Raw genomic sequence first — 27,530 nt, forward strand, 5'->3', positions numbered from 1 at the left:
CAGAGAGATACTTCCGTGTCTGTGTCAGTGCTGGAGGTAAGACAGCTATATACTGTTATATACTGTATGATTATATATCCTATATACTGTTATATACTGTATGATTATATATCCTATATACTGTTATATACTGTATGATTATATATCCTATATACTGTATGATTATATATCCTATATACTGTTATATACTGTATGATTATATATCCTATATACTGTTATATACTGTATGATTATATATCCTATATACTGTATGATTATATATCCTATATACTGTTATATACTGTATGATTATATATACTATATACTGTTATATACTGTATGATTATATATCCTATATACTGTTATATACTGTTATATACTGTATGATTATATATCCTATATACTGTTATATACTGTATGATTATATATCCTATATACTGTTATATACTGTATGATTATATATACTATATACTGTTATATACTGTATGATTATATATCCTATATACTGTTATATACTGTATGATTATATATCCTATATACTGTTATATACTGTATGATTATATACTGTTATATACTGTATGATTATATATCCTATATACTGTATGATTATATATCCTATATACTGTATGATTATATATCCTATATACTGTTATATACTGTATGATTATATATACTGTTATATACTGTATGATTATATATCCTATATACTGTATGATTATATATCCTATATACTGTTATATACTGTATGATTATATATCCTATATACTGCTATATACTGTATGATTATATATCCTATATACTGTATGATTATATATCCTATATACTGTATGATTATATATCCTATATACTGTTATATACTGTATGATTATATATCCTATATACTGTTATATACTGTATGATTATATATCCTATATACTGCTATATACTGTATGATTATATATCCTATATACTGCTATATACTGTATGATTATATATCCTATATACTGCTATATACTGTATGGTTATATATCCTATATACTGTTATATACTGTATGATTATATATCCTATATACTGCATGATTATATATCCTATATACTGTTATATACTGTATGATTATATATCCTATAGACTGCTATATACTGTATGGTTATATATCCTATAGACAGTTATATACTGTATGATTATATATCCTATATACTGCTATATACTGTATGGTTATATATCCTATATACTGTTATATACTGTATGATTATATATCCTATATACTGTTATATACTGTATGATTATATATCCTATATACTGCAATGTGTGTGTATATATATATATATATATATATATATATATACATATATACATACAGCAACCTACTAACAGGTCTGCATTATAGTATGTCTGTTATATCACTAATATACCTCATAATATATTCTTGTAGCAGTAATAACTGATCTGTATTATACTATAAATAGCCCTGATATAGATCATTACTGTGATATATACACACAGTAATGTAATAACGGATCTGTATTATAGTATTCTATATATATATATCACTAATACATCATATACTGTAACATATACACAGATAGCAATTAAATAATTGAACTGTGATATTATATAACTAATACATTATACTGAAATATACTTACACACAATATAATAACTGATCAGTATTACATTATACAATATATCACTAATATACATCATGAACTGTAATCCATATACACACAGCAATGTATTACCTGATCTGCTTAATATTATACCATATACCACTAATATAATATACTGTAATCAGTTATTACATTGTAAGTGTACATATATGTATTGTATTAATCTATAAATGATATCACTAATATGTATCGTATATGATAATGTAACCACTAATCTGTATGTTATACATATACTTGTCACTAATGTACACCATGTACTGTAATATGTACACACAACAATTTAATAACTGATCTGTATTATTTTATACTGTATATTATTTGACTAATATACTGCAATATATAAATACACGCAGCAACGACATTGCTGATATATATTCTATTATACTATATATTATATTATATATGTCATACACTAATATAATACAGACCAGTTTTTACATTGCTGTCTGTGTATATATTACAGTGTATGATGTATATTAGTGATATAAAATATAGTATAAAATAATTGTCAGGATTCCTAGTATGAAAACCATGGAAAGTAATGTAAATGAAACAAGGTGGTTTATTTAGGCACAGAACATACAGGTAAAACTCAAATGTAGCAAGTGAAAAGGCAGATAACACAAGTACTCAATTGCCAAATAAAGCTATAGACCCTGGTTTTCCAAGTTAGGTGTTGCAGTGAGAAACCAGCCGCAGCAAAGACAATTGGTGAACTGGCCCAGACTAATGGGAGAGGCAGTTTCTTAAAGGCCTGAGACAGGTGAGCATGATCTAGAGACAACGACAGCATAACCCTTAGTAGGCAGGATCAGGGGAAGGCACAGCAGCACCTAGGGAGGAGTTGCAGAACTGCAGCCAGAAGCAGATCGTGACAATAAAACAGAGCAGTTATTACATTGCTGTCTGTATATATAGAACACTATATATTATATCACTAATATACACCATATATTGCATATATGAGAGAATGTGTATGAGTGATGAGAATTATATATGGAATTGTAATGATTAAATGCACACACAGATTAAGGTATTTATACACATATATATATATCTAACAGGTAAACACTTTAGAGTAATGCAAGAAGTAATCCTGTATTATACCATATTTGCTGCACTGGTTTATATTATCTGTAAAATTGTTATTAAAGATTGTTGTGTTAATAAGAATATATATAACCTCTCGAATGAAGACGCACTTGAGTGTAATCTTTCTTGATATAAGTATAATTGTCCCTATAATTTGCTAGGTGTATCTAAGCCTATATGATTATCTATTGGTAGTGTGTGAAAGTACAGCAGTATCTGTGTGTATGTGGTTTTAAGGAAGACATTCATTGTGCGCACAGGTAATCCACTAGGATCATATATACATAATACTAATATAGAGCAGCTGTAGATCTATAGGTTGTTCAGTCTTTCAGCGCTACAAGCAGTGTTGCAGGGGAGGTCAGTGTGTAATCAAAATACCACCTGAACAGCACTTATGTGCAAATCAAGGTGTACTGAGTGTCGCCATAATGTTAGGACGGTACACAGGTAAGGGTTAATCTATAATAGTCATTGAGCATTCAGATAGCTAGTACATGCAATTATTGTCACTTTTGAACCAAAGGAATATATAGATGGTCCCAGAGACTGAAAAAGGGATTAGCAAAGTCATGTGTCTCAAAGCAATAGAAATAAAAATATATATATATATATATATATATATATATATATATATATATATATATATAACAATTTATTACCTAAAAAGATCAATACATTAAAATGATATGACTGCAAAATATATCACAATCTTAAAAGTTCACCATCAATTTATAACATAAACAGGCTGAAAAAAAATTCTTAGTCCACTTAAAAGGAAATTTCGGCAATCCGATTTGATACAGAAAATGTTCCAAGTGCCATATACTGTTTTAAGGTGTCCACAAAAAGTCTTTATTGATGTATATAGCCGGTGCTTGAAGGGAGAGTTGGTTTCGCGAAACTTCTTTTCTAAGATGATCAGAAGTCCGACATGCGTTCCAGAGTGGAACGCAGAAGCTGGTCCTGTTCGTGCTCCTGCCTAGCGTCTGTGGTGCGGAGGCGTTCTGACGCGTTTCATTACTATTGGTTTCCCATTGTCACCCACCACTTGGAACAGTTTCTGTAGTAAATTGAAGTACCGATATTTCTGACTAACTGATTTATTCCTACCCCACCCAGGGTGTGTATGTAGGCATGTCAGTGCGTGTGTCCTGTATTTGGGTGGTCGGTTCCTGCTCTCCAGCAGTAGCGCACCACCTCCACCCCAGTTAAATCACACCAGGGTTTTCTTTGGGTAGAGTCCCAGATTAAGCAACTCCAGAAGGAGACTCGGGAACACGCCACCCTCCTTATCTGGACCACATAAAATGTAATGAGATTGAATTTAGAAGCCACACCGGCATATTTATAGCTGAGGCGAAAACTTTGAAAAAGTTTTTTTTTAATTAGACTATTGTAGTGTGAACAATATAATTGCATAAGCTAACAAAAAGCACACTGCAACATTTAGTATATGACACTTGAAACAGATCTCTCTGAGCTATTCTAAAGTAGGAGAACCTCTGTTACCACTTATATAATACTTGCTAGACTAAAATATTGATATAAAACTCTACTCGTATATCTGGCTGAATCAGTTTAAATACTTAAAATAGCAATACAGTCCTGAATAAACAAATACATTTATATCTGTATAGTTATGCATCTTTATCATAAAGTGGTTTGTATATAGACCCCTTCTTCTTTCAGCTTCAATATAAAGTAGTTTGTATATAGGCCCCTTCTTCTTTCTGCTTTGATATAAGTGGTTTGCATATAGGCCCCTTCTTCTTTCTGCTTTGATATAAGTGGTTTGTATATAGGCCCCTTCTTCTTTCTGCTTTGATATACGTGGTTTGTATATAGGCCCCTTCTTCTTTCAGCTTCAATATAAAGTGGTTTGTATATAGGCCCCTTCTTCTTTCAGCTTCAATATAAAGTGGTTTGTATATAGGCCCCTTCTTCTTTCTGCTTTGATATAAAGTGGTTTGTATACAGGCCCCTTCTTCTTTCAGCTTCAATATAAAGTGGTTTGTATATAGGCCCCTTCTTTCAGCTTCAATATAAAGTGGTTTGTATATATTCCCCTTCTTCTTTCAGCTTCAATATAAAGTGGTTTGTATATATTCCCCTTCTTCTTTCAGCTTCAATATAAAGTGGTTTGTATATATTCCCCTTCTTCTTTCAGCTTCAATATAAAGTGGTTTGTATATATTCCCCTTCTTCTTTAAGCTTCAATATAAAGTGGTTTGTATATATTCCCCTTCTTCTTTCAGCTTTGATATAACGTGGTTTGCAGCCTGAAAAGCAAGACAATGTGTAGCGCCACTTAACTCCTGGCCTTAGAATTTGCTCCAATAAATTTAATAGAATTTCCAGGTTAAAGGCCTCAGAGCTTCAGGATTGTTAAACTCACTCATCTTCAACTTACAGGCACAGGTCAGATTCACTGCTGAGACCCTGATGTTTGTAGATTCAGCCTGCTGAAACATTAAACACTGACTTTGAAGCTCCCCTCACCAATGCTACTTTTTCATTGTGCTAGCAATGCCAGTTTTGCTCAAAGCTTCCAATGCCAGCTTTACTATCTGCTACCAATGCCAGCTTTACTATCTGCTACCAATGCCAGTTTTACTGTGTGCTACCAATGCCAGCTTTACTATGTGCTACCAATGCCAGCTTTACTATGTGCTACCAATGCCAGCTTTACTATGTGCTACCAATGCCAGCTTTACTATGTGCTACCAATGCCAGCTTTACTATCTGCTACCAATGCCAGCTTTACTATCTGCTACCAATGCCAGCTTTACTGTGTGCTACCAATGCCAGCTTTACTGTGTGCTACCAATGCCAGCTTTACTGTGTGCTACCAATGCCAGCTTTACTATCTGCTACCAATGCCAGCTTTACTATGTGCTACCAATGCCAGCTTTACTATCTGCTACCAATGCCAGTTTTACTGTGTGCTACCAATGCCAGCTTTACGATCTGCTACCAATGCCAGCTTTACTATGTGCTACCAATGCCAGCTTTACTGTGTGCTACCAATGCCAGTTTTACTATCTGCTACCAATGCCAGCTTTACTATGTGCTACCAATGCCAGCTTTACTGTCTGCTACCAATGCCAGCTTTACAATGTTCTACCAATGCCAGCTTTACTATATGTCACCAATGCCAGCTTTACTATGTGCTACCAATGCCAACTTTACTATATGTCACCAATGCCAGCTTTACTATGTGCTACCAATGCCAGCTTTACTATATGTCACCAATGAAAGCTTTACTATGTGCTACCAATGCCTGTTTAATTGGTATTGATATGACTTTTTAGCTACTTATATTCAACTTCAAAAGACAAAGATGGCAACCATATTCGTTAGAGACTGCACTGTCCGCAGGACTAAGTGCTGTAAAACGCGTGGTTTTCATTTTTTTGTAATAACCAGCTGCTATTTATGGACTTGTGACCTTTGTTGGGATTTCTGACTTTTATTTTATTTCCCTTTTTTTTCTGTGTCATTTTGTTCCTCTTTTTGTGCTTCATTAGTTTTTGGTTGTAAGCTTTACAGATATTTTCCCATGTGTTTTACCAACAGAAACACTCTGAATCTCTCCGTGTTGTCTCATAAATGTAATTCCTAAGGTAGGACTCGTCCTTAAACATTTCCTGCGTTATCTTCTTGACTCTGATTGAATTTTGGTTTATTGAAACAACTATGTGAAGGGTTCATCATCATCATCACCATTTATTTATATAGCACCACTAATTCCGCAGCGCTGTACAGAGAACTCCTTCACATCAGTCCCTGCCCCATTGGAGCTTAGAGTCTAAATTCCCTAACATACACACACAGAGAGACTATGGTCAATTTTTTTATAGCAGTCAATTAACCTACCAGTATGTTTTTGGAGTGTGGAAGGAAACCGGAGCACCCGGAGGAAACCCACACAAACACTGGGAGAACATACAAACTTCACACAGATAAGGCCATGGGTTACCATTAATTCATGGAGCTAGCTAAATAACGGTTCATAGATACAAATTTACCTCTGCAGCAGCTCATTGATCACTGAAGAACTGCGACACGATTTGGAAAATAATCCATATATGTCTTGAAAAATCTGCTTTTTATTTTCTACTAGGGTACGTAGAGTCTGATTGTCTCCTGTGTGATGGCCACTTCCTCTTTTACAAGTGAGTGATCGCTTTTACTAGAATTATCAGTAACTTCTTTCTTTGACATTTCGCCACCCAGAGTCTATAGATCATGCTCAGATGTGTGATTCTCTCGCTGTAATGCAGCTACAAATTCCTCATATTGTAAAACTATAAGTCCCAGCATGTCCCATGCTTCACTGCTGTCCAACCGCCACAAATTGCCTAAACTACAATAGTTGGTAATTTATTTACTCTGGCTAAGCAGCATTGCAACTCTTACTGTTATTAAATTAGCAATACCACATATGTATATTGTTTTAAATAGTTAGATATATATTAAACATACATCTGATGCATGTCATTTTTCTTAGCTATTCTCCTACAAACCATTATCACCTTTTCAAAAGTTCTCTGAAAAATGGCTGCTTGGCATAGACACAGTCAGTCTACTACACGGACACAATCTCACAGCTCTCAGCATTCCATGTAATGGCAGAGGAGGATGTCACTGTGCAGACAGAGTTCAGAGGGGCATTCCAAAGCCTCTCTGCTCACTACCTGATGTGTCATGTGACTGAGGTTGCCATGGTAGCCCATATTCATAAATCATTAGTAGCAGCCTAACATTCTTCTTATAGCCTGCCACAGGGATTTATCTGATTTTTGGCATGAGATTGCTGTTTTAATAAATGCAAATTTGCACAGGTTCTTTATATTGAATGACTTGCACCTAAATGTTTTAGAACTTTACTCGAAATTGCACTCTTCAGTGGGTCAGTAAAGGAATTGTTCACCCTTCAGATGAGATTACTTTCATTTAGTGGCTTGTATTCTCCTTCCTACAGCTTTTACTAAATGCATTGCTTGTTCTTTCTTTACTTTTCAGCCCTGCCGTTATATTATCAGGTAGAGATGTTTATTTCCATTGCCTTGAGTTAAGCGACATGAGACCTGCTGTGGTCACTACACTGACTGCTGTGTGTCATATTCTGGGGCAGCATAGAGAAATAGCTCTACTGATATAAAGACAAGGCTGAAACACAGAGAAGTCAGCCAAGATGATAATGCAATGTGTTTACAAGTCAATACATTACGTTCACCAGAAGGTAGGTGATAGAGTCTCAGTGGAGAACATGTTTATCTGTAGGACATTATTCTGTTCTCATCAGGGACTTGGTGTCAGAGGAAGAGGACACCTGGAGATCTTCTTTATGAGTCTCTGGAAGATCTGGAGCACTATGACTTTAAACGATTTAAGGAGAAGTTGTCTGATTTCTCCTATGAAGGGCTGTCCCCCATCCCACGTCAGTCTCTGGAAACTGCAGATCGAATTGCCACAAAAAACCTTCTCAGAGATGTTTATGGAGAGGAAACCGCTCTAAATGTGACCATAAGTGTCTTCAAACTGATCAATCTTCTGGAACCTGCAAAGGATCTCCAACACAGCATGACAAAATACGGTGAGTTCTGGAGATAGAGTGGGCCATTTGTCCCATGTGGGTTGTTTGCGATGTTATATGTATGAGTAAAACAACCTATGGAATCACAAGTGCACTTGACAAGTGTGCGCTCACTCAGAGGCTGTTTCAGACAGGGACATACACCTGATTGCATATCAGATTTAGCATGAAATCACTTGTGCGAATCTGGAGTTTACAGCCTCCTGAGACAGTGGGGGGAGGGAATGGGTTTTAGAACGGTTAGTAGGGAAATCACACACACAGGTCAATCATTGTGCACCTCTTATACTGACCGCAGGAGGAAGCATCACACACAGGTCAATCATTGTGCACCTCTTATACTGACTGCAGGAGGAAACATCACACACAGGTCAATCATTGTGCACCTCTTATACTGACCGCAGGAGGAAACATCACACACAGGTCAATCATTGTGCACCTCTTATACTGACTGCAGGAGGAAACATCACACACAGGTCAATCATTGTGCACCTCTTATACTGACTGCAGGAGGAAACATCACACACAGGTCAATCATTGTGCACCTCTTATACTGACTGCAGGAGGAAACATCACACACAGGTCAATCATTGTGCACCTCTTATACTGACCGCAGGAGGAAACATCACACACAGGTCAATCATTGTGCACCTCTTATACTGACCGCAGGAGGAAACATCACACACAGGTCAATCATTGTGCACCTCTTATACTGACCGCAGGAGGAAACATCACACACAGGTCAATCATTGTGCACCTCTTATACTGACCGCAGGAGGAAACATCACACACAGGACAATCACTGTGCACCTCTTATACTGACCGCAGGAGGAAACATCACACACAGGACAATCACTGTGCACCTCTTATACTGACCGCAGGAGGAAACATCACACACAGGACAATCACTGTGCACCTCTTATACTGACTGCAGGAGGAAACATCACACACAGAACAATCACTGCGCACATCCTCTTATACTGACCGCAGGATGAAACATCACACACAGGACAATCACTGCGCACATCCTCTTATACTCACCGCAGGACGAAACATCACACACAGGACAATCACTGTGCATAACTTATACTGACTGCAGGAGGAAACATCACACACAGAACAATCACTGCGCACATCCTCTTATACTCACCGCAGGAGGAAACCTCACACACAGGACAATCACTGTGCATAACTTATACTGACTGCAGGAGGAAACCTCACACACAGGACAATCACTGTGCATAACTTATACTGACTGCAGGAGGAAACATCACACACAGGACAATCACATTGTACCTGCTCTGGTTTCATATGCGTCCAAAGCCTCATTGAATATGTAGAGCTGTATTAAGGTTGTCTCTGACAATAAGTTAAACATATCTATATGCGTCACAGTATTTACAATATTTATAATGATGATTATACACTTTCAATCCTATACAGACTACAGATTAAGATACATGGATGACATGCGACATACATACCATCTTATTAAACATCATGATAAAAGGATAGGAGAAGATTTCAATCTGAAGAAAAGATACACAAGTCTTTTACTGGTCAAGAGGTATTGGCATGAAGAGGAGAGACAACATGAAATAACCGCTTCAGGCCAGAGGCATCTACAGATTATGGCAAACGGATCTTCAGATGAGTCTTCCACAATCACTTTAGAATCTTTGTTTGATCTTGATGATGGAATTATTCCCAAGATTGTGGTGTTACAAGGGCCTGCCGGGATAGGAAAAACCATGGCATGCCAGCATATCATGCTGGACTGGGCCTATGGGAATCTGTATAAAGACAAGTTTAAATTTGTGTTTTACATAACTTGTAGCAAAATCAACACTATAGCTGGTCACATAAGCCTGGAGAGATATTTATCTAGGTTTTGTGGATTTACATGTGCATCTGATTTTTTGCAGTCAATCTTCAATCATGCTGAAGGGATTCTTCTTATTATTGATGGTTTTGATGAATTAATATGGTCTTCAGTGAAGGATAGTGATGTTTGTGAAGACCCATTTCAGGAGGTCTCCAAAGAAACTCTTCTGAACAGTTTGATTAGGAAGAAACTGCTCCGAGATAGTTCCCTGATCATCACCACAAGAACATTCTCGTTGAGGAAGTTGAAGGACCTTGTTGAATGTACTCGATATGTGGAAATTCTAGGATTTACAGTTCATGACAGTGAACAATATTTTTATAATTCCTGTAAAACTAAGGAACAAGCAGACCTGATTCTTAGTGAGGTTAAGAACAACGACATTCTGTTCAGCATGTGTGCTATCCCTATAAGTTGCTGGATCGTACATACTGTAATGAGCCCGCTACTAAAAGAGGGATCACGTGGAATTGATTCCATAACATCCACATTCATTTACCTGTTGTACCTAAAGGGTTTATTAAAGTATCACATAAGGAACTCTGCCCAGGCCATAAACTCCTGTGTAAAGAAGCTGTGTACTTTGGCCATTGAAGGAATTTGGACCAAGAGAATTATTTTTGAAGAAGAAGACCTTGCGAGACATAGACTCTGTGGGTCAGAACTTCAGTCTATGTTTCTGAATGAGAATATCTTTCAACGGGACGTTGGGGAAAGCATCACCTACAGCTTCATCCCTCTGAAGGTACAGGACTTTTTTGCTGCTCTCTACTTTGCCCTGGATGAAAAAGAAGCTTTTGTTAACTTAAAAATGACGAAACTGAAAGATTTGCTGGAGGCATCGGAAGATCATGCACACCTGAAATTAACTGTACAATTCTTATTTGGCCTTTCAAGTGAAAAGCAAGTCCAGGAGACTCAGAGAACAACTGGTTTTACTACTACTTTCAGAGAAAAATCTGTATTGGGGGAATGGCTAAACAGAAATTCATCGGACTACCATAACGAAATTATATACTACCTTTACGAGACAAGGGATAAGGACTATGTGGAGAGAATGATGCCTCAATTTCTTAATGTGAAAATTAAAGGTCATCTTTATGGTAAAAGGAGTGACCAGGAGAACATTGGTTGCCGAGCTATAGCCTACTGCTTGGAGAAAAGTACCATAAAGCACATTGTTACTTTTGAGGACTACATATTAGGACCAAAGGCTCGGAATCTTCTATCTTCAGCGCTTTATAATTGTTCAAAACTTTGGTATGTATTTCGCAGAAAAGTTTTCATGTGACCTGTAGATGTTTAAGTAAGTTAAAGGTTTGAAGCTCTTAGAAGTTATAAGTGTGAGATGCAATTTAAGTGACTTCACTTTGTAGATGAGAGCTGATGGTGGGAATATAATACTGTTCTGTTGGTCTTCAAGAATGCAACTAATAGAATGTTTTTAGGATAAAAGTGAAAAGATGAATGAAAGGATAAATCAACCTTTATAAATGTATTTTTTTACTAACATTTTTAAGCTTGAGACGCTGCTCTGTGAGTGTTATAAACTTACTTTGACTCCTTGTTGTCAGTGATGGGGTGAATCGGCGTTCTGCTGGTTCTGGGATGGAAGAACATTGGCTAAAAACACATTTAATATGGAATTCTCCTTTAATATGTGGTTTGGGCATACAGATGCCATAAAAAGCAACTTCCGCTGTATAAAGAACGAGCTTCAGCAACCTCTTCAAGACTATGGGATGTAAGTGGGGTATAAGTAGAAAATGATATGGGTAACGCCAGTAACGCTGCACTTTCTTCATGGAGACCAACGGTGACGCTGTTGCTCAACCGACAGAAAATAGGCATTTTGTGTATGTTCCTCCCCTGTTTTTATTCATCTCTTTCCATGTAGTCCCTACTTTCATACTTACAGTAACAGTTTCCCATACCTATCGGCAAGGGTCACTTCAGACATGAGACAGTGCGGTAAGCAGACTGCCGGAGGTGATTGTCAGACAGGTTGTACAGACACATAATTATTGTAAGGTTTTAGGTAATAATCCCTTATGAAATCTGACAACTTTTTTTCACTTGATCGTTCACCCTGTGCATGCAATTTACCATTCTAAGGGCCGTACGTAAAAATGGAGTTTTGTTTGCACCCGAATAATCAATGATTATTCGGGTGCAGTCAATGACCAGCAGGTTATACAACCTCAAGTGAACAGGATGTTCTATATAATCTACGGTATCCTGGATATTATGAAGCCCCTATTTACCAGTGTATTACATATGTCTCCTCTATCACCAGCTGTATATATATATATATCTCCATTTTCCAGCATTTTATAAAGCCCCCATATATCAATATATAACATATGGCTCCTCTGTCAGAACTTTGCATTTACATCTCTCTTTACCAGTATTTTATAATGCAGTTGTGCAGACTATAATCCATAATGATTCGATGACCAGCATACTAGCCACAAAGATCAGCCTAATAGTCTAACGGCGAGTACAATAGCCAGTATCACAGCCCATGAGCAGCATAAAATCCCTAGTGTGCTGCATTTTATCTTTGTGTCCGGCTTATACAGCTCAATGTCCAGCCAAATAGCCTCAAGTGAGTAGCAGTGTGTACTCACCTCAGTGGTGCCTACTCCTGAAAATTCTTGTGTGCCATAGAACCTAACGATAATCGTCTGCAGTGATCCACCAGTGCAGGAATCTACCACAGCACAGGGTGATTGTGATTAGGCTTTATTCTATGGCACACAATATATACATTAATTAACTTTCAAGTACAGGTTTACATACAGGGAGTGTATTACAGATTACAAATAAATACATATGGTTAGTGGTTTTAAAGTTTACACAATTTGTTATCCTGGTAAATGCTTTAAGTTTTCATTTAACTCTTTACAGTGACTTTGGTTTATGATTTATGCATTTTCCGCAGCTTCACGGGATGCAGATTTCCCTGTAAAGAGGAATACGTGTATCAGGCTGGATCCAGTTTATCAGGGTTATTTGATCAGTGTTTCGTGAAAGAACTAGAGTAAGTAGATTATATTGTGCAAAAAGGTGGACAACAAATAATTTCACAGTAGGTCCGGTAAACTAGTGAAGTCCTACATTTTATGGGACCCACAGTACAGTATTTTATATAACACTTATAGGGCCCCCCAGATCTGACTGTGAACGCAAAGGTATATTCACAAACCGTTTCTTCTCTAGAAATTTCCTATTAGAAATTAGGTTTCAAGGTTCACACAGAAATTCATGGAAAGGTATGAGTAAGGCTACGTGGGGCAGGATACGTTTTTCTAGAAGCTTTTGTTAAATTTAACAGAACCACAATTATACACAACTTTGTAACCTGACCTGGAGGGATATTCATCGTCACACTTCCACCCTGGGATCCCAGGACACTAACTGGGCACACATCTGTGACTACATGTAAGGACCCCTGGCCTCACGGTGTACTCTGCGAGCCACCCGAGGACAGCCTCATAGATGATCTCTAGCATATTGTGGTGAACTCGCATTCAATACTTCTATTCCACCAACATCATCACCATTTATTTATTTATATAGCGCTACTAATTACGCAGCGCTGTACAGAGAACTCATTTACATCAGTCCCGGCTCCATTGGGGCTTACGGTCTTCCCTAGCACACAGACACAGAGAGAGAGACTAGGGTCAATTTTGATAGCAGCCAATTAACCTACTAGTATGTTTTTGGAGTGGGGGAGGAAACCAGAGCACCCAGAGGAAACCCACGCAAACACGGGGAGAACATACAAACTCCACACAGGTAAGGTCATGGTCGGGAATTGAACTCATGACCCCAGTGCTCTAAGGCAGAAGTGCTAACCACTTAGCTATCGTGCTGCACCATCATTTAGTTGTATATCTTTTGTAAGCTACCTGCAACACTGGGCCAGACTCAGCATCTCTATCAGGCATTGCCAGGGCATGTGGTTGCTATCTTCTCAGAGGTAGTCATGGGGCACTACATATTAATCCTCATGGGATAGTTTCTGTTATAACATTTAGATTGCTCTAGTGAGGACCTCTAAAACCCAAAGTAGCTAATAACATAGCAACTAATGATTGAGAAAGGAAAACATATTACAGTGGATAAAAAATTAATTGCTAACTGCATCATGTTGTTTAAGGAGTTGTCTACTTTTGAAAACCATTTTTCATTCAATAATACCCTCGATCAGTGGTTTGGTGGATGCGCCCACACTGTCGTTATATGTTCCATATGTTGTATCCAAGAGAAGAAGCAAAACCGCTACAAATTAACAGAGTATTGCAGAACAACTAGTGGCTGGACATTGAGTATAAAGTGACAAGTAGTGTCAGCATGAAGTAGACCTGTGCCCAGGACCATGGACTTGAGACGCAAAGCTGGCGAATCAGGCCTAAAGATGCCGAGGATCAAGCACAAGGTGCAATGGTAGAAAGGACAACAGAAGAAAGAGGACTCATCTCCTGGGGACCTTACATCCTAGAGGGATTGGGTAGAACTAAATAGGGTGACACTGAGTTGAGCCATTAGACTTTGGAGGAGGGAGGGTAGGCTTGAATGAAGGGATGAGTTTTTAGGGCACGTTTAACTCTAGAAGCCTACTGGGAAAGGAATGTGGTCTTTTCCAGTCCGGCATAGTACGCACATTGTGAGGTTTTGTCTATCATTGTGGCTGTGTTTAGAACAAGTCAGGTAAAGCTGAATGTGAGGGCTTTGAACTAATGCTTTCCCAAATATTCTTATCAGTGAAATGGCCCATCACGTCCAGCCATGAAATTTGCTAACCCTTTGTGTGATCAAATTGTCCTCAGACACTGTCCAATGTAGGAGCTATCACAACAATGTGTTTCAACACTTTATGAACCCAATTTTGAGAGCATAACACAGGCCAGTGTTTATATATATATATATATATATATATATATATATATATATATATATATATGAGGCCAGAGGTGCTCCAAATCACCCAGTGCAGCGCAAAAGCCTATGTCTAGGACTTGGATCTTTGGACTCTTCCCTAAAGGAAAAGGACCTCTTTTTCCCCATCCCCTAGAGCCTAAAGGTCTTAAAGCCTTCTTTTGCTGCAGCTAGGGAGGGCACCTTGACATTCCCGGTGCTAGAATTTTCTCTTGGGGAACTGGATCTTCAGTTCCACACCATAAGGAGTGTACAAGTTTGTAATTATTGTTAGAGGTTATTTGCTGCTCCAATTAGCAGGTAACAAAGACTTAATTACCACATCTGTGGGCTAATTGTTCTTCCCACCAACTATTTAAGTGATCACTGCACAGCTACTGACTTCCTGAGGAAGCTCTGTATAGAGTGAAACGCGTTGGAAAGTCACGTCTTTACATCGTTCAATTTGCATGGGCTCGTCCTCCAGTACCGCATGGGAAAAACGGGGAGCTAATTTAGCTGGTGTATGCCGGGTGGTATTTTTTTCCGAAGATCTTTCACGGAAGTGAAGGTCCAAACGGTTGCAAAGAGAAATCATGGCGTCTAGGGTGGTGGGAAGTTCCTGTGAGGCCAAGGCATCCTTATTTAATTTTATCGGACAGACCCTGCTAAAAGGTGGCCTCCAAAGCTTCGCCGTTCCAGCGAAGTTAAGAAGACAGGGTCTGGATGGATGACCTATTGGGCCACCGAGTGGGAACCTTGGCAGAAGCGCAGAATACTGGATGCTGCTGAGGTGACTCTTCCAGGCTCATCAAATATTCTACGAAAGGCAGCTATGAAAGCAGCACTGTCAGCCAGGGGCGGATCATCACGTTGCCAGAGGGGTGAAGCTCAGGCTAAGGCTTGACCAGATAACAAGGAGATTAGGTACGCTACCTTAGATCGCTGGGTCGGGAAGTTTTGTGGCTGTAGCTCCAATTGTATCGAACACTGGTTCAGGAAGCCACGCCAGGATTTGGGGTCCCTGTCGAACTTGGTAGGGGTAGAAGTAGAGGCAGCAGCTGAAACGGGTGCAGGAGGATTCACTGCCTGGGCAGCAGGTGGTGCTTGCAAGGAGTCAATGCGGGCTGCAAGCCCTGTAGAACTTGTCGCTGAATTGCGTCCTGTTGTTCCACACAATTGAGCAAATGCTAGAGCATAGCCTTAGCAGAAGGTTCCACATTGGAATCCGACATTGTAAAGTATTTGTATTGGCCTGTTCTTACTGTCACGATTTCTCAATTTCTGTCACGGTCTCACAATGCGAATCCTAGGGTTTGCCCAGTTTGTGCTACTCAAGTAGGATGCGGAGTCTAATGAGGAGACGGTTTTCACCAGGGACCGCCGCAAGGTGGTTTGGCCTTAGCTGCGTCTGTCTCGCAGGTCGCGGCCCCTACTAAGAGTACCGAGCGAAGCCCCTTTGGAGGGTCTGCTGGGTCGGTAAGCAAGGATGGGTAGAGAGGATGGTCAGCTCTGCGGATGATCAGGTTACCACTGGGATAGCGTCAGTAGTGCTGGAAAGTATCAGTCCTATAGCCAGCACAGCAGGCCAATAGATAATCACACTGGAAGAAAGGATAGAGCGTCAGCTCTGCAGTCAAGCCGGTTACCACACCGGAACGGAGTGGAGAGAGTCAGCTCTGCGGACAACTGTAGAGGATCAGTTCTGCGGACAAATAGATAATCACACTGGAAAAAAGGATAGAGTGTCAGCTCTGCAGTCAAGCCGGTTACCACACCGGAACGGAGTGGAGAGAGTCAGCTCTGCGGACAACTGTAGAGGATCAGTTCTGCGGACAAATAGATAATCACACTGGAAAAAAGGATAGAGTGTCAGCTCTGCAGTCAAGCCGGTTACCACACCGGAATGGAGTGGAGAGAGTCAGCTCTGCGGACAACTGTAGAGGATCAGTTCTGCGGACAAATAGATAATCACACTGGAAGAAAGGATAGAGTGTCAGCTCTGCAGTCAACAGATACACGAGAAAGAAGCCACGTCTAGCACCAGAAGGTAACTCCGAGAACAGGCACCGGATATCCAGGGGAGATGACTTTTAACGTTTGTAGCCAATTAGTCTGTCCAATAGGGGAGCAGCAGAGGATTTTAGAGAGGACGGGTCTGCGCATGCACCCACCCACACAAACTTCCATTAATACCAGGGCAGCTAGTGAAAATAAAACGAGTGAGCGTCTTTTTGGGATCATGAGATTCCTGCTTTCATCATCATCATCACCATTTATATATGACTATAGGTTATACTATAGTGTTAGTAGACTGGACTTTTAATGTGACATTTTTACTGTCCCTATGATGCCGATTTTCGGGTGCATTCCAAAACCGCAAAGCTGGAAACAGATTGATTTTGTGCCATTTGTTATTTTTCATGCATATGATGCAATCTGTGATAGTTGGGGGTCTGAGAAACAGATAATTTAATAAGAAAATCGATAAATGTTTTGTTTTACTAAAGTGTTTGAAAAACAGACAATGGGAGTCACGTCATATGATGAGAATGAGATTAGGGGGTATATTTACTACACTTCAGGTTTGAAAAAGTGGAGATATTGCCTTTAGCAACCAATCAGATTCTAGCTGTCATTTTTTAGAATGCACTAACTAAATGAAAACTAGATTCTGATTGATTCCTTTAGGCAACATCTCCACTTTTCCAAACCCGCAGTTTAGTAAATCTAGCCCTAGATGTCTGACTATATGAATGTCCAAGCAAAAATGGAATTGTTATTGTTATATCATTTTCTACATATTTTGATATCTCTTCTATTTGTGAGTTGAGTGGGGTAAGAAGTGACCTCATGTTTCATCAGGTTACAGAGCTGTGGTCTGACCTCGTCCTGCTTTGACCATCTCCGCTCCATTTTAAAGGAAAACCGGTCTCTGATCAGACTGGACCTGTCGGGGAATAATCTGCAGAACTATGGAATAAAACATCTGTGTGACAGACTAAGACGTTCAGGCTGTTACCTGCAAGAACTTGGGTAAGAACTGTCTTAGTGTTTGTTTCATTTGTACAAGATATAGACCAAACAAATCACTGATAAATTACTGTTTCTTTTGCCTGAGCATAAATTCAAGTCTGTACACCACTCGTTTTGTTTTATTAGTATTCAATGTCTTAATCTATTTTTTTATTATTATTTTTTGGGGCATTACTAATTATAAGTCCCAGACTGCTTACAGCAGAAGTGCTCAAGCCCAGTCCTCAAGATCTACCAACAGTTCATGTTTCCAGGATTTCTGTCTCTAGTTAAAGGTGAGATTAGTGAAATAAAGATATCCTGAAATCCTGAACTGTCGGTAGATCTTGAGAACTGGGTTTGAGCACCTCCTGCTTACACCTTCATTAGGTGCTTGGAGACACAGACAGACAGATGGGCGACACTTGTAATAAGGGTCATGGACTAACCTCAAAACTGAAAAACGGCAGCACAAATCTGTTTTGTGATGTCACGTGCCTACGTCGGTGCTGTATCGCACAGTTTTATGGGGAAGGACATGGACTTGTGGGCCAAGAAAGCATCTGAGAGTGAGAGAAGGTGCACGTCTGATACATGGAGTTGAGAAGGGATGTTCCTAGCTAAGTTCGGATTAGACACATAACTGCTTCTTCCCACCCACACACAAAACTGAAGTTTCCTACTGACGGATGAGATTACTTAAATGAGATAAAGGTTTAAAGTCTCTGGCTTACATTCCTAGATGAAGGGAAACTAACATCCTTGACAAGTTCAATTCCCATTTCCACAACCTTTAATGTTTCATGTTTACCACATTCATAATCATTAACACAATGAGGTTGCTCCTTCTCTCCCTAACTGTTTTTTTTTTTTTTTTTTTCTCTCGTTCTCGCGTTCTCTCGTTCTCTCGTTCTCTCTCTCGTTCTCTCTCGTTCTCTCTCGTTCTCTCTCTCGTTCTCTCTCGTTCTCTCTCTCGTTCTCTCTCGTTCTCTCTCGTTCTCTCTCGTTCTCTCTCTCGTTCTCTCTCTCTCGTTCTCTCTCTCTCTCTCTCGTTCTCTCTCTCTCGTTCTCTCTCTCTCGTTCTCTCTCTCTCTCGTTCTCTCTCTCTCTCGTTCTCGTTCTCTCTCTCTCTCTCGTTCTCTCTCTCTCGTTCTCTCTCTCGTTCTCTCTCGTTCTCTCTCGTGTTCTCTCTCTCTCTCTCTCTCTCTCTCTCGTTCTCTTTTTCTTTCCCTTTATTTCTCTTACTTTCTATTTTTTGGGGTTAAAATTATATACTTGAGATTTTTTATTTTTTGTAGAAAATCTATTTTTGTTCAATTTGTCTAAGATGATTCAATCCATTGTTAACTATTTTGTACACTTAATAAAAAAATAATGTATATGAGATAAAGCTTTGGAGGGCGCACACCATATTTCTCCCCCACAAATGACTTCATATTTGCCGGTGCTGAGCAGTGTTTGGAATAGGGCCTCGTTCTGTTCTCATTATGCTGCTTCCAGCACTATTTCTGGGAGTTCTTGTAATAACTTTAAAGCACAGAAAGTCACATATAGTAGAGACGACTGTCCTTTCCTGCAATACATTAGAAGAACAGAGGAGTATAAGTGAATGAAGGGTGATAATAAAGTCTAAGTAGACTGGACTACTACTTCCACAGTGCGGATTTTCAGGGTTTATCCCGAGACTGAAGAGCTAGAAGCAGATTGATTTTATACCGTTTGTTGTTGTTTATATGCCGATAATCAAATATGTAATATATGGGGTATGATTAGCTGCGGTTTTTACTAGAAGATATGTTACTTTACTAAAATGTATATTGTGTTTAGGCCAGATAATGGGAGTCCATGTCACATCATGTAATAATAATATGTTGTGGGATTGGTAAATGTCTGGGCAGAAATGGGATTTGTATATTGGTTTGATTCATTTAAGAAAGCTCTGTCTTAGTTAGCTATATGCTTTATTTCATTCCGAAGTAAGGAATATTAAAAGCGCCCGCAGTTCATGGGAATAGGTGACATTATGCACCAACAGTTGTATCTGTTTTACACCGTTGTATTCCTCCAGTTCTGACTTCATGGTCAGTACTAAGAAATGAACTAATCCAGATCGCTCATTTTCCATCAGATTAAGGAAATGTCATCTGACCTCCTCCTGCTGCGAGGAGCTCCGCTCTGCTCTTAGTATAAACCACTCTCTGGTCAGACTGGACCTGTCGGAGAATAATCTGCTGGATTCTGGAGTAAAACGTCTCTGTGAGGGACTAAGACATTCAGCCTGTACCCTGCAAGAACTTGGGTAAGAGCTGTATTTATATAACTGTGCAAAATGACCTACCACAATGCCCTTTATGTCATCTTGAGTATGTTTTTAAGGAACCATGTTCTTTTTTTTTTTTTTTATCACTTTCTTTGTTGAATTGTTTTACTTTAAATTGTCCTAATATATTTCTTCATAATCTGTTTTTTGTTTTGATTAGTTTTTTGTTGCTTGAGTTAGTATCACTAGTTACAAGTCCCATACAGCTTGCCCTCCCAGTAGGTGTTTGGAGACACTTGTATCCCGTAAGAGTATTTACAAAAAAAACATTGACCCAATAAGGATCGTGTGCGAAACAGTGGAAAAATGCTGCAGAAATGCAGTTTTGTGATGTAACAGGCCTACTTCTGGGGAAGAGCATGGACTTCTGGGCCACAAAGGGGAGAAGATGTGCATATGTTGACAACGTGGAGTTGGGCAGATCTGGGACGTTCCCTGTTGATTAGACATATCATTTTTCTGGGTGCCGAGAGCTGGTGGGACTTATAATGCGACGCATTTTGCACCTCCTAGTTTCACTTCTTCTGCATTTCTAAACTCATTTCATGCAGTATAATAGAAACCTGCACATAAAGACAATCCTGAAGTCCGCTAACTATCTAAGACGTGAATGAGGGTAAACCAAGCACAGTATATTAACAGAAAAGAGAACAGTGAAAATGAATGAAGGAGTTATAACAAAGTGTTAGTAGATTGGACATTGATGGGACATTTTTAGTGTTCCCACCACGCAGATTTTCAAGTGTATCCAGAAACCTAGAGCGGGATTGATTCTGTACCGCATTTCAGTGACAATACACCCACAGACTAACAGCTGGAATATACATCAACCATTGTATCCACTTTACACAGTTTTAGTCTTTCAGTTATATCTTCGTGCTGCGTCTGAGGCTGAAAATAATGAAAACAAATGAAATAATCCAGATACCTATCTTTCATCAGGTTACAGGACTGTAATCTGACCTCATCCTGCTGTGATGATCTCCGCTCTGTTCTTATTACAAACCAGACTCTGCTGAGACTGGACCTGTCGGAGAACTATCTGCAGGACTCTGGAATAAAACATCTGTGTGAGGGACTAACACATCCGGCCTGCACCCTACAAGACCTCAGGTAAGATCTGTCTTAGTATTTATAGTGTAAGACGTAGACCACAGAAAAAGTATATATATTGACTTCCAGATGCCGTACATATGGGACTCTCTTCTCTCTTACTATTTGGTTAAATTACAATTTTTTTTAATTTTTTTTATAAGGAGTGTTTTACATTTATTATTCGTATTACTAGTTAACTTATAAATCTCAGGCAGCTTGCACTCTTGCGTTATTTTGATATATAGTCAGACCGATCAGTGACACTCGTATTCCTCATATGTAAAAGTTGTCTGTAATTGACGCTTATTGTATTACTATTATTGTAGATTTGTGAGGCGCCACAGGACATACATAAAACAGGTACAAGGTAGATAAAATAAATGCAGGCATGAAAACAAAGGGTATGACGTATTACACTTGTTACTAAGTAGCAAGACGCAGCTTAAATATTGTTTTGTGTAGTCACTCGTATTAAGGGGAAGCTCATGTATTTGCAGACCAAACGACGAATAGGTTACACACATAAGTGCTCCTACCTTCACACCTAACTATATTCAGTAACTCGGTAACCACATACACCTACAGCCTAAATGCTGAAATACACACTATGGGGAGAATTCAATTGACCGCAAGTTTTTTGTTTTTTTTTCCCCTGCAGCGTTTAAAAAAAAACCAAAAACAAACAATCTTGCGCGGGTTTTTAACTGCTATAGCGACAGTTTTTAGTTAACGCAGCGTTAAAACTCGTGCAATTCAAATGAAAAAGAGGGACCACTGCTCTCGCGCGTTAATCATTGGTGTTTGCGAGTTTTTATGGGAGTGAAGGGGAGAGTTTAACGTGGTCATGTATAACGAAAAAAAAGGATTTGCGTACATTAGATTGCATTACACAACCATTCTATTTGATAATATCTACATTACAGACCTTTCTTTAGCATATTTTTTTATTTCACTATTTTTTTACTATAGAATCATCTATACCATGTCAAACACATTAATACATCCATATTTGTACAAAAAACATACATAAATATATTTAATTAGTGATTTTATTTTTTTTCATATTTTTTTTTAAATAAAATCACCTTTTTCATGTTATGCATTTACTGATAAACATAGTTTATTTTTAGTTTTTTTCATTATGACATGATTTCAAATAGTTTTCTTAGGTTTTCTATTTTTAACACATCCCAAGGAGGTGCGAGATAAAACAGCATATTGGCCTGTTTAACCCCCCTGCGTTAAAAAACAGTTGAATAGCTTTTAACGCGGTGGGCTCTCACCCACCCTATACATTCAATAGACCGTCTACTGGAGCACGAGAGGACTGTTGCATGAAAAAAAAAACCGCTGCGTTAAAAAGGTAATTGAATTGCGGGTAAAGTTAACCCACTCGAAAATGACAAAAAACTGCATTATAATGGATTAACGCCGTGTTAAAAAAAATATCTTGCGGTCAATTCAATTCCCCCCTAGAAATAGTATCTGCTTTACACAGTATTATTCTGTCATTTACGTCTTCATGCCGAGTTGAGGCTGAAATGAATCAGAAATAACCTAATCCAGATACCTCATCTTTCATCAGGTTACAGATGTGTGGTCTGACCTCATCCTGCTGTGATGATCTCCGCTCTGTTATTATTGCCAAACGGACTCTGCTGAGACTGGACCTGACAAGGAACTATCTGCAGGACTCTGGAATAAAACATCTGTGTGAGGGACTAACACATCCAGCCTGCAACCTACAAGAACTCACGTAAGAACTGTCTTAGTAGTAATATAACAGACATAGACCACAAAAGGTATCTACAGAGTTAATATAATGCACGCTAGCAGTAGTTGGGCACTTTGCGGTGTTTTTGGCTGAGTATGTATTAGACACATATGTGCCCCAACTTACACACCTAGAATTCGTACTGTTAATATTATTTAAATGAGGTAAAGTGATGGAGAAGGGTTATTTCGGTTGTGGGGAGTTTGCAGGAGGACGCACGACATTTTTCGTCCCTCAAAAGAACATGATCTTTGTGGGTGCGGAGAGGTGGTGGGGATCCAGTCTGGTCTTATGTTTAATGGGATGTACTGTATTCTGCACCTTCCACTTAGACTGTTTATGGAATTGCGCATTTCATCCAATGTGATGAAAACCTTTAAACACACGTGCCACGTTTACTAAAGACAGTCCACGATGTACCCTCACTCTGTAATTAATGTACAACATAAATGGGAATAAACTGAGCAATACGTTAAGATTAAAAACGGACATTAAACAGAAATTAATAGTATCATTTTCACTAACCTAAACCTACAGCCTAATAGCTGGAATATACACCAACAATTGTATCTTTCAACAGGTTATGGAGATGTCACGTGACCTCATCCTGCTGCGATGACCTCCGCTCTGTTCTTATTACAAACCGATCTCTGGTCACACTGGACCTGAGGGGGAATAATCTGCAGGGCTGCGAAGTAGAACTTCAGGAGTTTGTGAGGCCGCCTCTGCAGTTTCTGGTGTAAGATCAATGAGTTAAATAAGTTACATTCAAAAGTTTTTTTAGATTTTTTTACTGAATGTGTGTTATGTTTTGTATTTTATATTTACACTGAATGTGTGTTATGTTTTGTATTTTATATTTACACTGAATGTGTGTTATGTTTTGCATCTAAGTATACAGTTTGAGGGTTTCAGGTTAATGTTAGTCTTAGTGGGTATATGTCAGCAGGTTCTCCCATCCCACATAATTTTACCTATCCCTTTTGGTAACAATACCGGTATGTCTCTTATGAAGTCTATTTCCTTTCCCTGGTTTTCCTACCCCTTTCCTCATTTGTTTTCATGTCATACATAGTTTAAATGTGCTGAATACCATTTACAGGTTGTTACACCTGAGTGTTTGCAATGAGATTCAGCTGCCTGAGGTTAGCAGCTTTTCCATTTTCAGTATGGCTTGGAGCAGCCGTTGGATAGAGCAATGACTTCCTTCCTGTCTGTAGACGCTCAGGGACTTAATTCCCCAAATAAATGCAGATTGGCCCTGAAGTTTATCCACCAGAATAAAGCAGCTCTAGTCGCCGTACAGGGGATGTACTTTCACCTATAACGTCCCATTGTAAATGTATGATAATTACTCCTCTGTGTTTCACTTCTCATAGTCTTGCCCCATTAGACACCTGGGGGGAAGACTTGCTAAAACTTCTAAACAGGAAAAGTGGAGGTGTTGCCCATAACAACCAATAATATTCTAGCACTAATTTAGTACATTCTAGAAATCTGATTGGCTGTTGTGGGCAACACCTCCACTTTTCCTTTTTAGAGGTTTTAGTAAATCTATCCCCTAATGTTAGGTGTCCTTTTTGCACTCACCCAGGTAAATAGAAGTTACAAATATATTATCCCAGTAGGATGTCAGAGGAACATCATTGTATGCTCCTAATTCTAGAGAATTACCATTGTTAAAGAAACTCTTTGGATACAAACTCTTTGCAGACATTCAGAAATGTAGACAAGGTTCTTATATTAATTGATTTTAATCTTCCCCCAGATCCACCCGTGTGTTTCAGAAATGGCGTCTGGAGAACATTTCCAATAAGTCCATAGGACTCAGAAATTGAATGGCAGAATACAACCCTTATGATGCTTGGAGGACAATACATCTGCTGGAGAGGACTATACATTTTCCTCTCTCGTCCACAATACTTATCTATGTAATGACTTACTACAAATTGACAAGTCGTTTCCAACAAATTACTAAAGTCAAAACATCCATAACAGGATCAGACCATGCCACCTAATGGTTTAGGAGCGTTACTTCATTAAGGCTCCCACTAGGCCATGTCACTTGGCTATAATCTCTTACATTCCGATGAAGCCCTGCTTGCCCTCAAATCCTTGGTAGACCTCTTCTTCTACGCTAACTGTGCCACAGATAAATCCACATGGTAGTCTTACAGCTGTGGTGAGGCAGAAAGCAGGACCAAGTCCAAGCTACAAGTTCAGGAGACGCTGAGCTGTCTCAGTTGCTCCAACTGGCCAGGAATAGAATAAGCAATTCTAAAGGACACACAACATCTAACCCATCAAAGATATTTGCAGCACATTACTCTATATTAAGTTATACAGGTTGAAGATCTTGAAGGGAGAGCGAATCAATGGAGTTATTAATTCTATTCCTATGGGTAAAGCTCCAAGGCCCGATGGATTTTTAAACAACTTTTATTCTACTTTTCAAATGGAAAGATCTCCAAATCTGCCACCAATATAAATATATGCTCTGAATATTGACCCTGAAGTGTTGGTAGCTTTGATTGTTCCAAAAACTAATAAACTATCCAAAGAGGAAAAAGACTTTATCCAAAGTATTATAACTCTCAAGAGGGATACTATTTTTATAAAACTTAATATTTTTAAATAGTCTGAGAAAAATTATTCTGATATGGAGGCACTCTGAAGTCCCTATTAAATTATAGGTTACAAACATATATCCTTTTATTAATTTCTTGTCATAGAATCAAGATGTAATTTGTTATTTGGAGATATGTCTCCTCTTAATTATTTTATATATTTCATCCTAGCTTTAATTTATCACAGTTAGCACTCATGAGATGAATATTGTTCCGTATCTTTCTTTTCTTTTGTTCCGGACTTTTGATGTTTTTTTCTATTACTGAATAAATCTAAAATCCAACTCACTACAGTTCTCATCTCTTCATTTTATCTGTTAATGTTATGATAATGTTCAGCTCAAACCTCTAACTCTATAATATTTTATTTTAATATTTTTGACAGCAGTAGATCGTTGTAAAAATGCTCATCTTGATAAACAGTTGTGATTAGATGCCACCTTATGTTGTTTTTGGAAGTAGATATTACTACAAACAATTATATATTTCAGTATTTTCATATTGTAGATAGAATTTCATATCCTTTGATGTTGATAGTCATTAGATGTACTTGTTTTAGTATCTCACTGGAGCACAATGTAAATTGATAAAAATATACGTGTGCACACTTGGTAGTTTCACATGTTCTATATCAGTGATTGGAACGTGAAACAGATCAGGGGCCAGATGGTGCGGCCCTCTAACCTTCAAAAGGGCCACACGTTACACTTCACGTCAGTAATACGTTATAACAATACATTTAATAGAGACAACTGCCTGCAATAGCATGCATTTTAAACATGTGTTAAAACAAACATTGATAATAAAGCAGGAATAAACTGGGGACGCAGGAGTATATCATATACTTTTGTATATGATATGTTCTACGATTCATAGCATATAAAAAAATAAAAATCTTAAAATTCCTCAAATTGATGTTTAAATCTCTGCCTTCATCTACTATATAAATGCCTAGTGGCGTGTGTGAAAAAAAAAAAACAAGCTGCAGCGCCACCTGCTGGGCAGAGTTATACACTGACCTATATATTTCTTGAAGGAGAAGTGACAGTTGGGAGTGGTTGGTGGTTGCCGGGGGTGACAGTGGGGAGTTTTTAACACCTTAAATAGCTTGATGAAGGATGTGGCGATGAAGATGAAGGATGAGGTGATGGAGAAAAATGATGAGGTGGTGACATGTGGACAAAACCACGTTAAAAAAAGGCGCTTGCATCAGGAAGTAACGCTCTTTCCCTGAGGAGGCCTGAGCTAGGCCCAAATGCATGACAAGAACCTTTTAAACACCTTAAGTAGCTTGATTTGACTAGAATGCATGAGTATCATGCACGGGTTAACTTGTTTATAATATTTATATACTTTGTCCTGAGATTATTGTAGCAGTGATCATTAAATAACCCATGTTACATTTTGTTACTCATTATTAAAGACTATTTTTCATATATAGTATTGTTCCGGGTTGGAAACTGTGAGTTCGGGGTACAATAGATTAATAACATGTGACAGGTTATCTGACGGGTATATAGTTTATTTTGTGAAAGATATCATATAAAAGAGTAAATATAATACAAAAG

At 38.5% G+C, this 27,530-nt stretch overlaps 1 protein-coding gene across 2 annotated transcripts; it reads left to right on the top strand.

The window, feature by feature from the left end:
- LOC142159783 (NACHT, LRR and PYD domains-containing protein 3-like) lies at positions 1-26,250 on the top strand. Of its 2 annotated transcripts, XM_075214505.1 has the most exons (12): positions 1-36; positions 6,298-6,344; positions 6,845-6,896; positions 8,030-8,320; positions 9,764-11,465; positions 13,150-13,248; positions 17,997-18,167; positions 20,275-20,445; positions 21,409-21,579; positions 23,147-23,317; positions 23,916-24,074; positions 25,104-26,250. In XM_075214505.1, exons 3-12 carry the CDS (start codon positions 6,875-6,877, stop codon positions 25,171-25,173), a joined length of 3,027 nt encoding a protein of 1,008 aa, XP_075070606.1. In that variant the 5' UTR covers positions 1-36; positions 6,298-6,344; positions 6,845-6,874; the 3' UTR covers positions 25,174-26,250. The 2 variants fall into 2 exon arrangements, with proteins under 2 accessions (XP_075070606.1, XP_075070607.1); XM_075214506.1 differs by lacking the exon at positions 13,150-13,248.
- The last annotated feature ends 1,280 nt before the right edge of the window (positions 26,251-27,530 follow it).

This window comes from Mixophyes fleayi, chromosome 6 (assembly GCF_038048845.1).
Source record: "Mixophyes fleayi isolate aMixFle1 chromosome 6, aMixFle1.hap1, whole genome shotgun sequence".
NCBI lineage: Eukaryota > Metazoa > Chordata > Amphibia > Anura > Limnodynastidae > Mixophyes > Mixophyes fleayi.

Excerpts from the sequence above, each read along its gene's own strand:
- LOC142159783 (XM_075214505.1), top strand. The coding sequence starts at position 6,875 with ATGGCCACTTCCTCTTTTACAA. Across the intron at positions 6,897-8,029 it reads GGCCACTTCCTCTTTTACAA|GGACTTGGTGTCAGAGGAAG; the intron begins GTGAGTGATCGC and ends TGTTCTCATCAG. Across the intron at positions 23,318-23,915 it reads TGCAACCTACAAGAACTCAC|GTTATGGAGATGTCACGTGA; the intron begins GTAAGAACTGTC and ends ATCTTTCAACAG.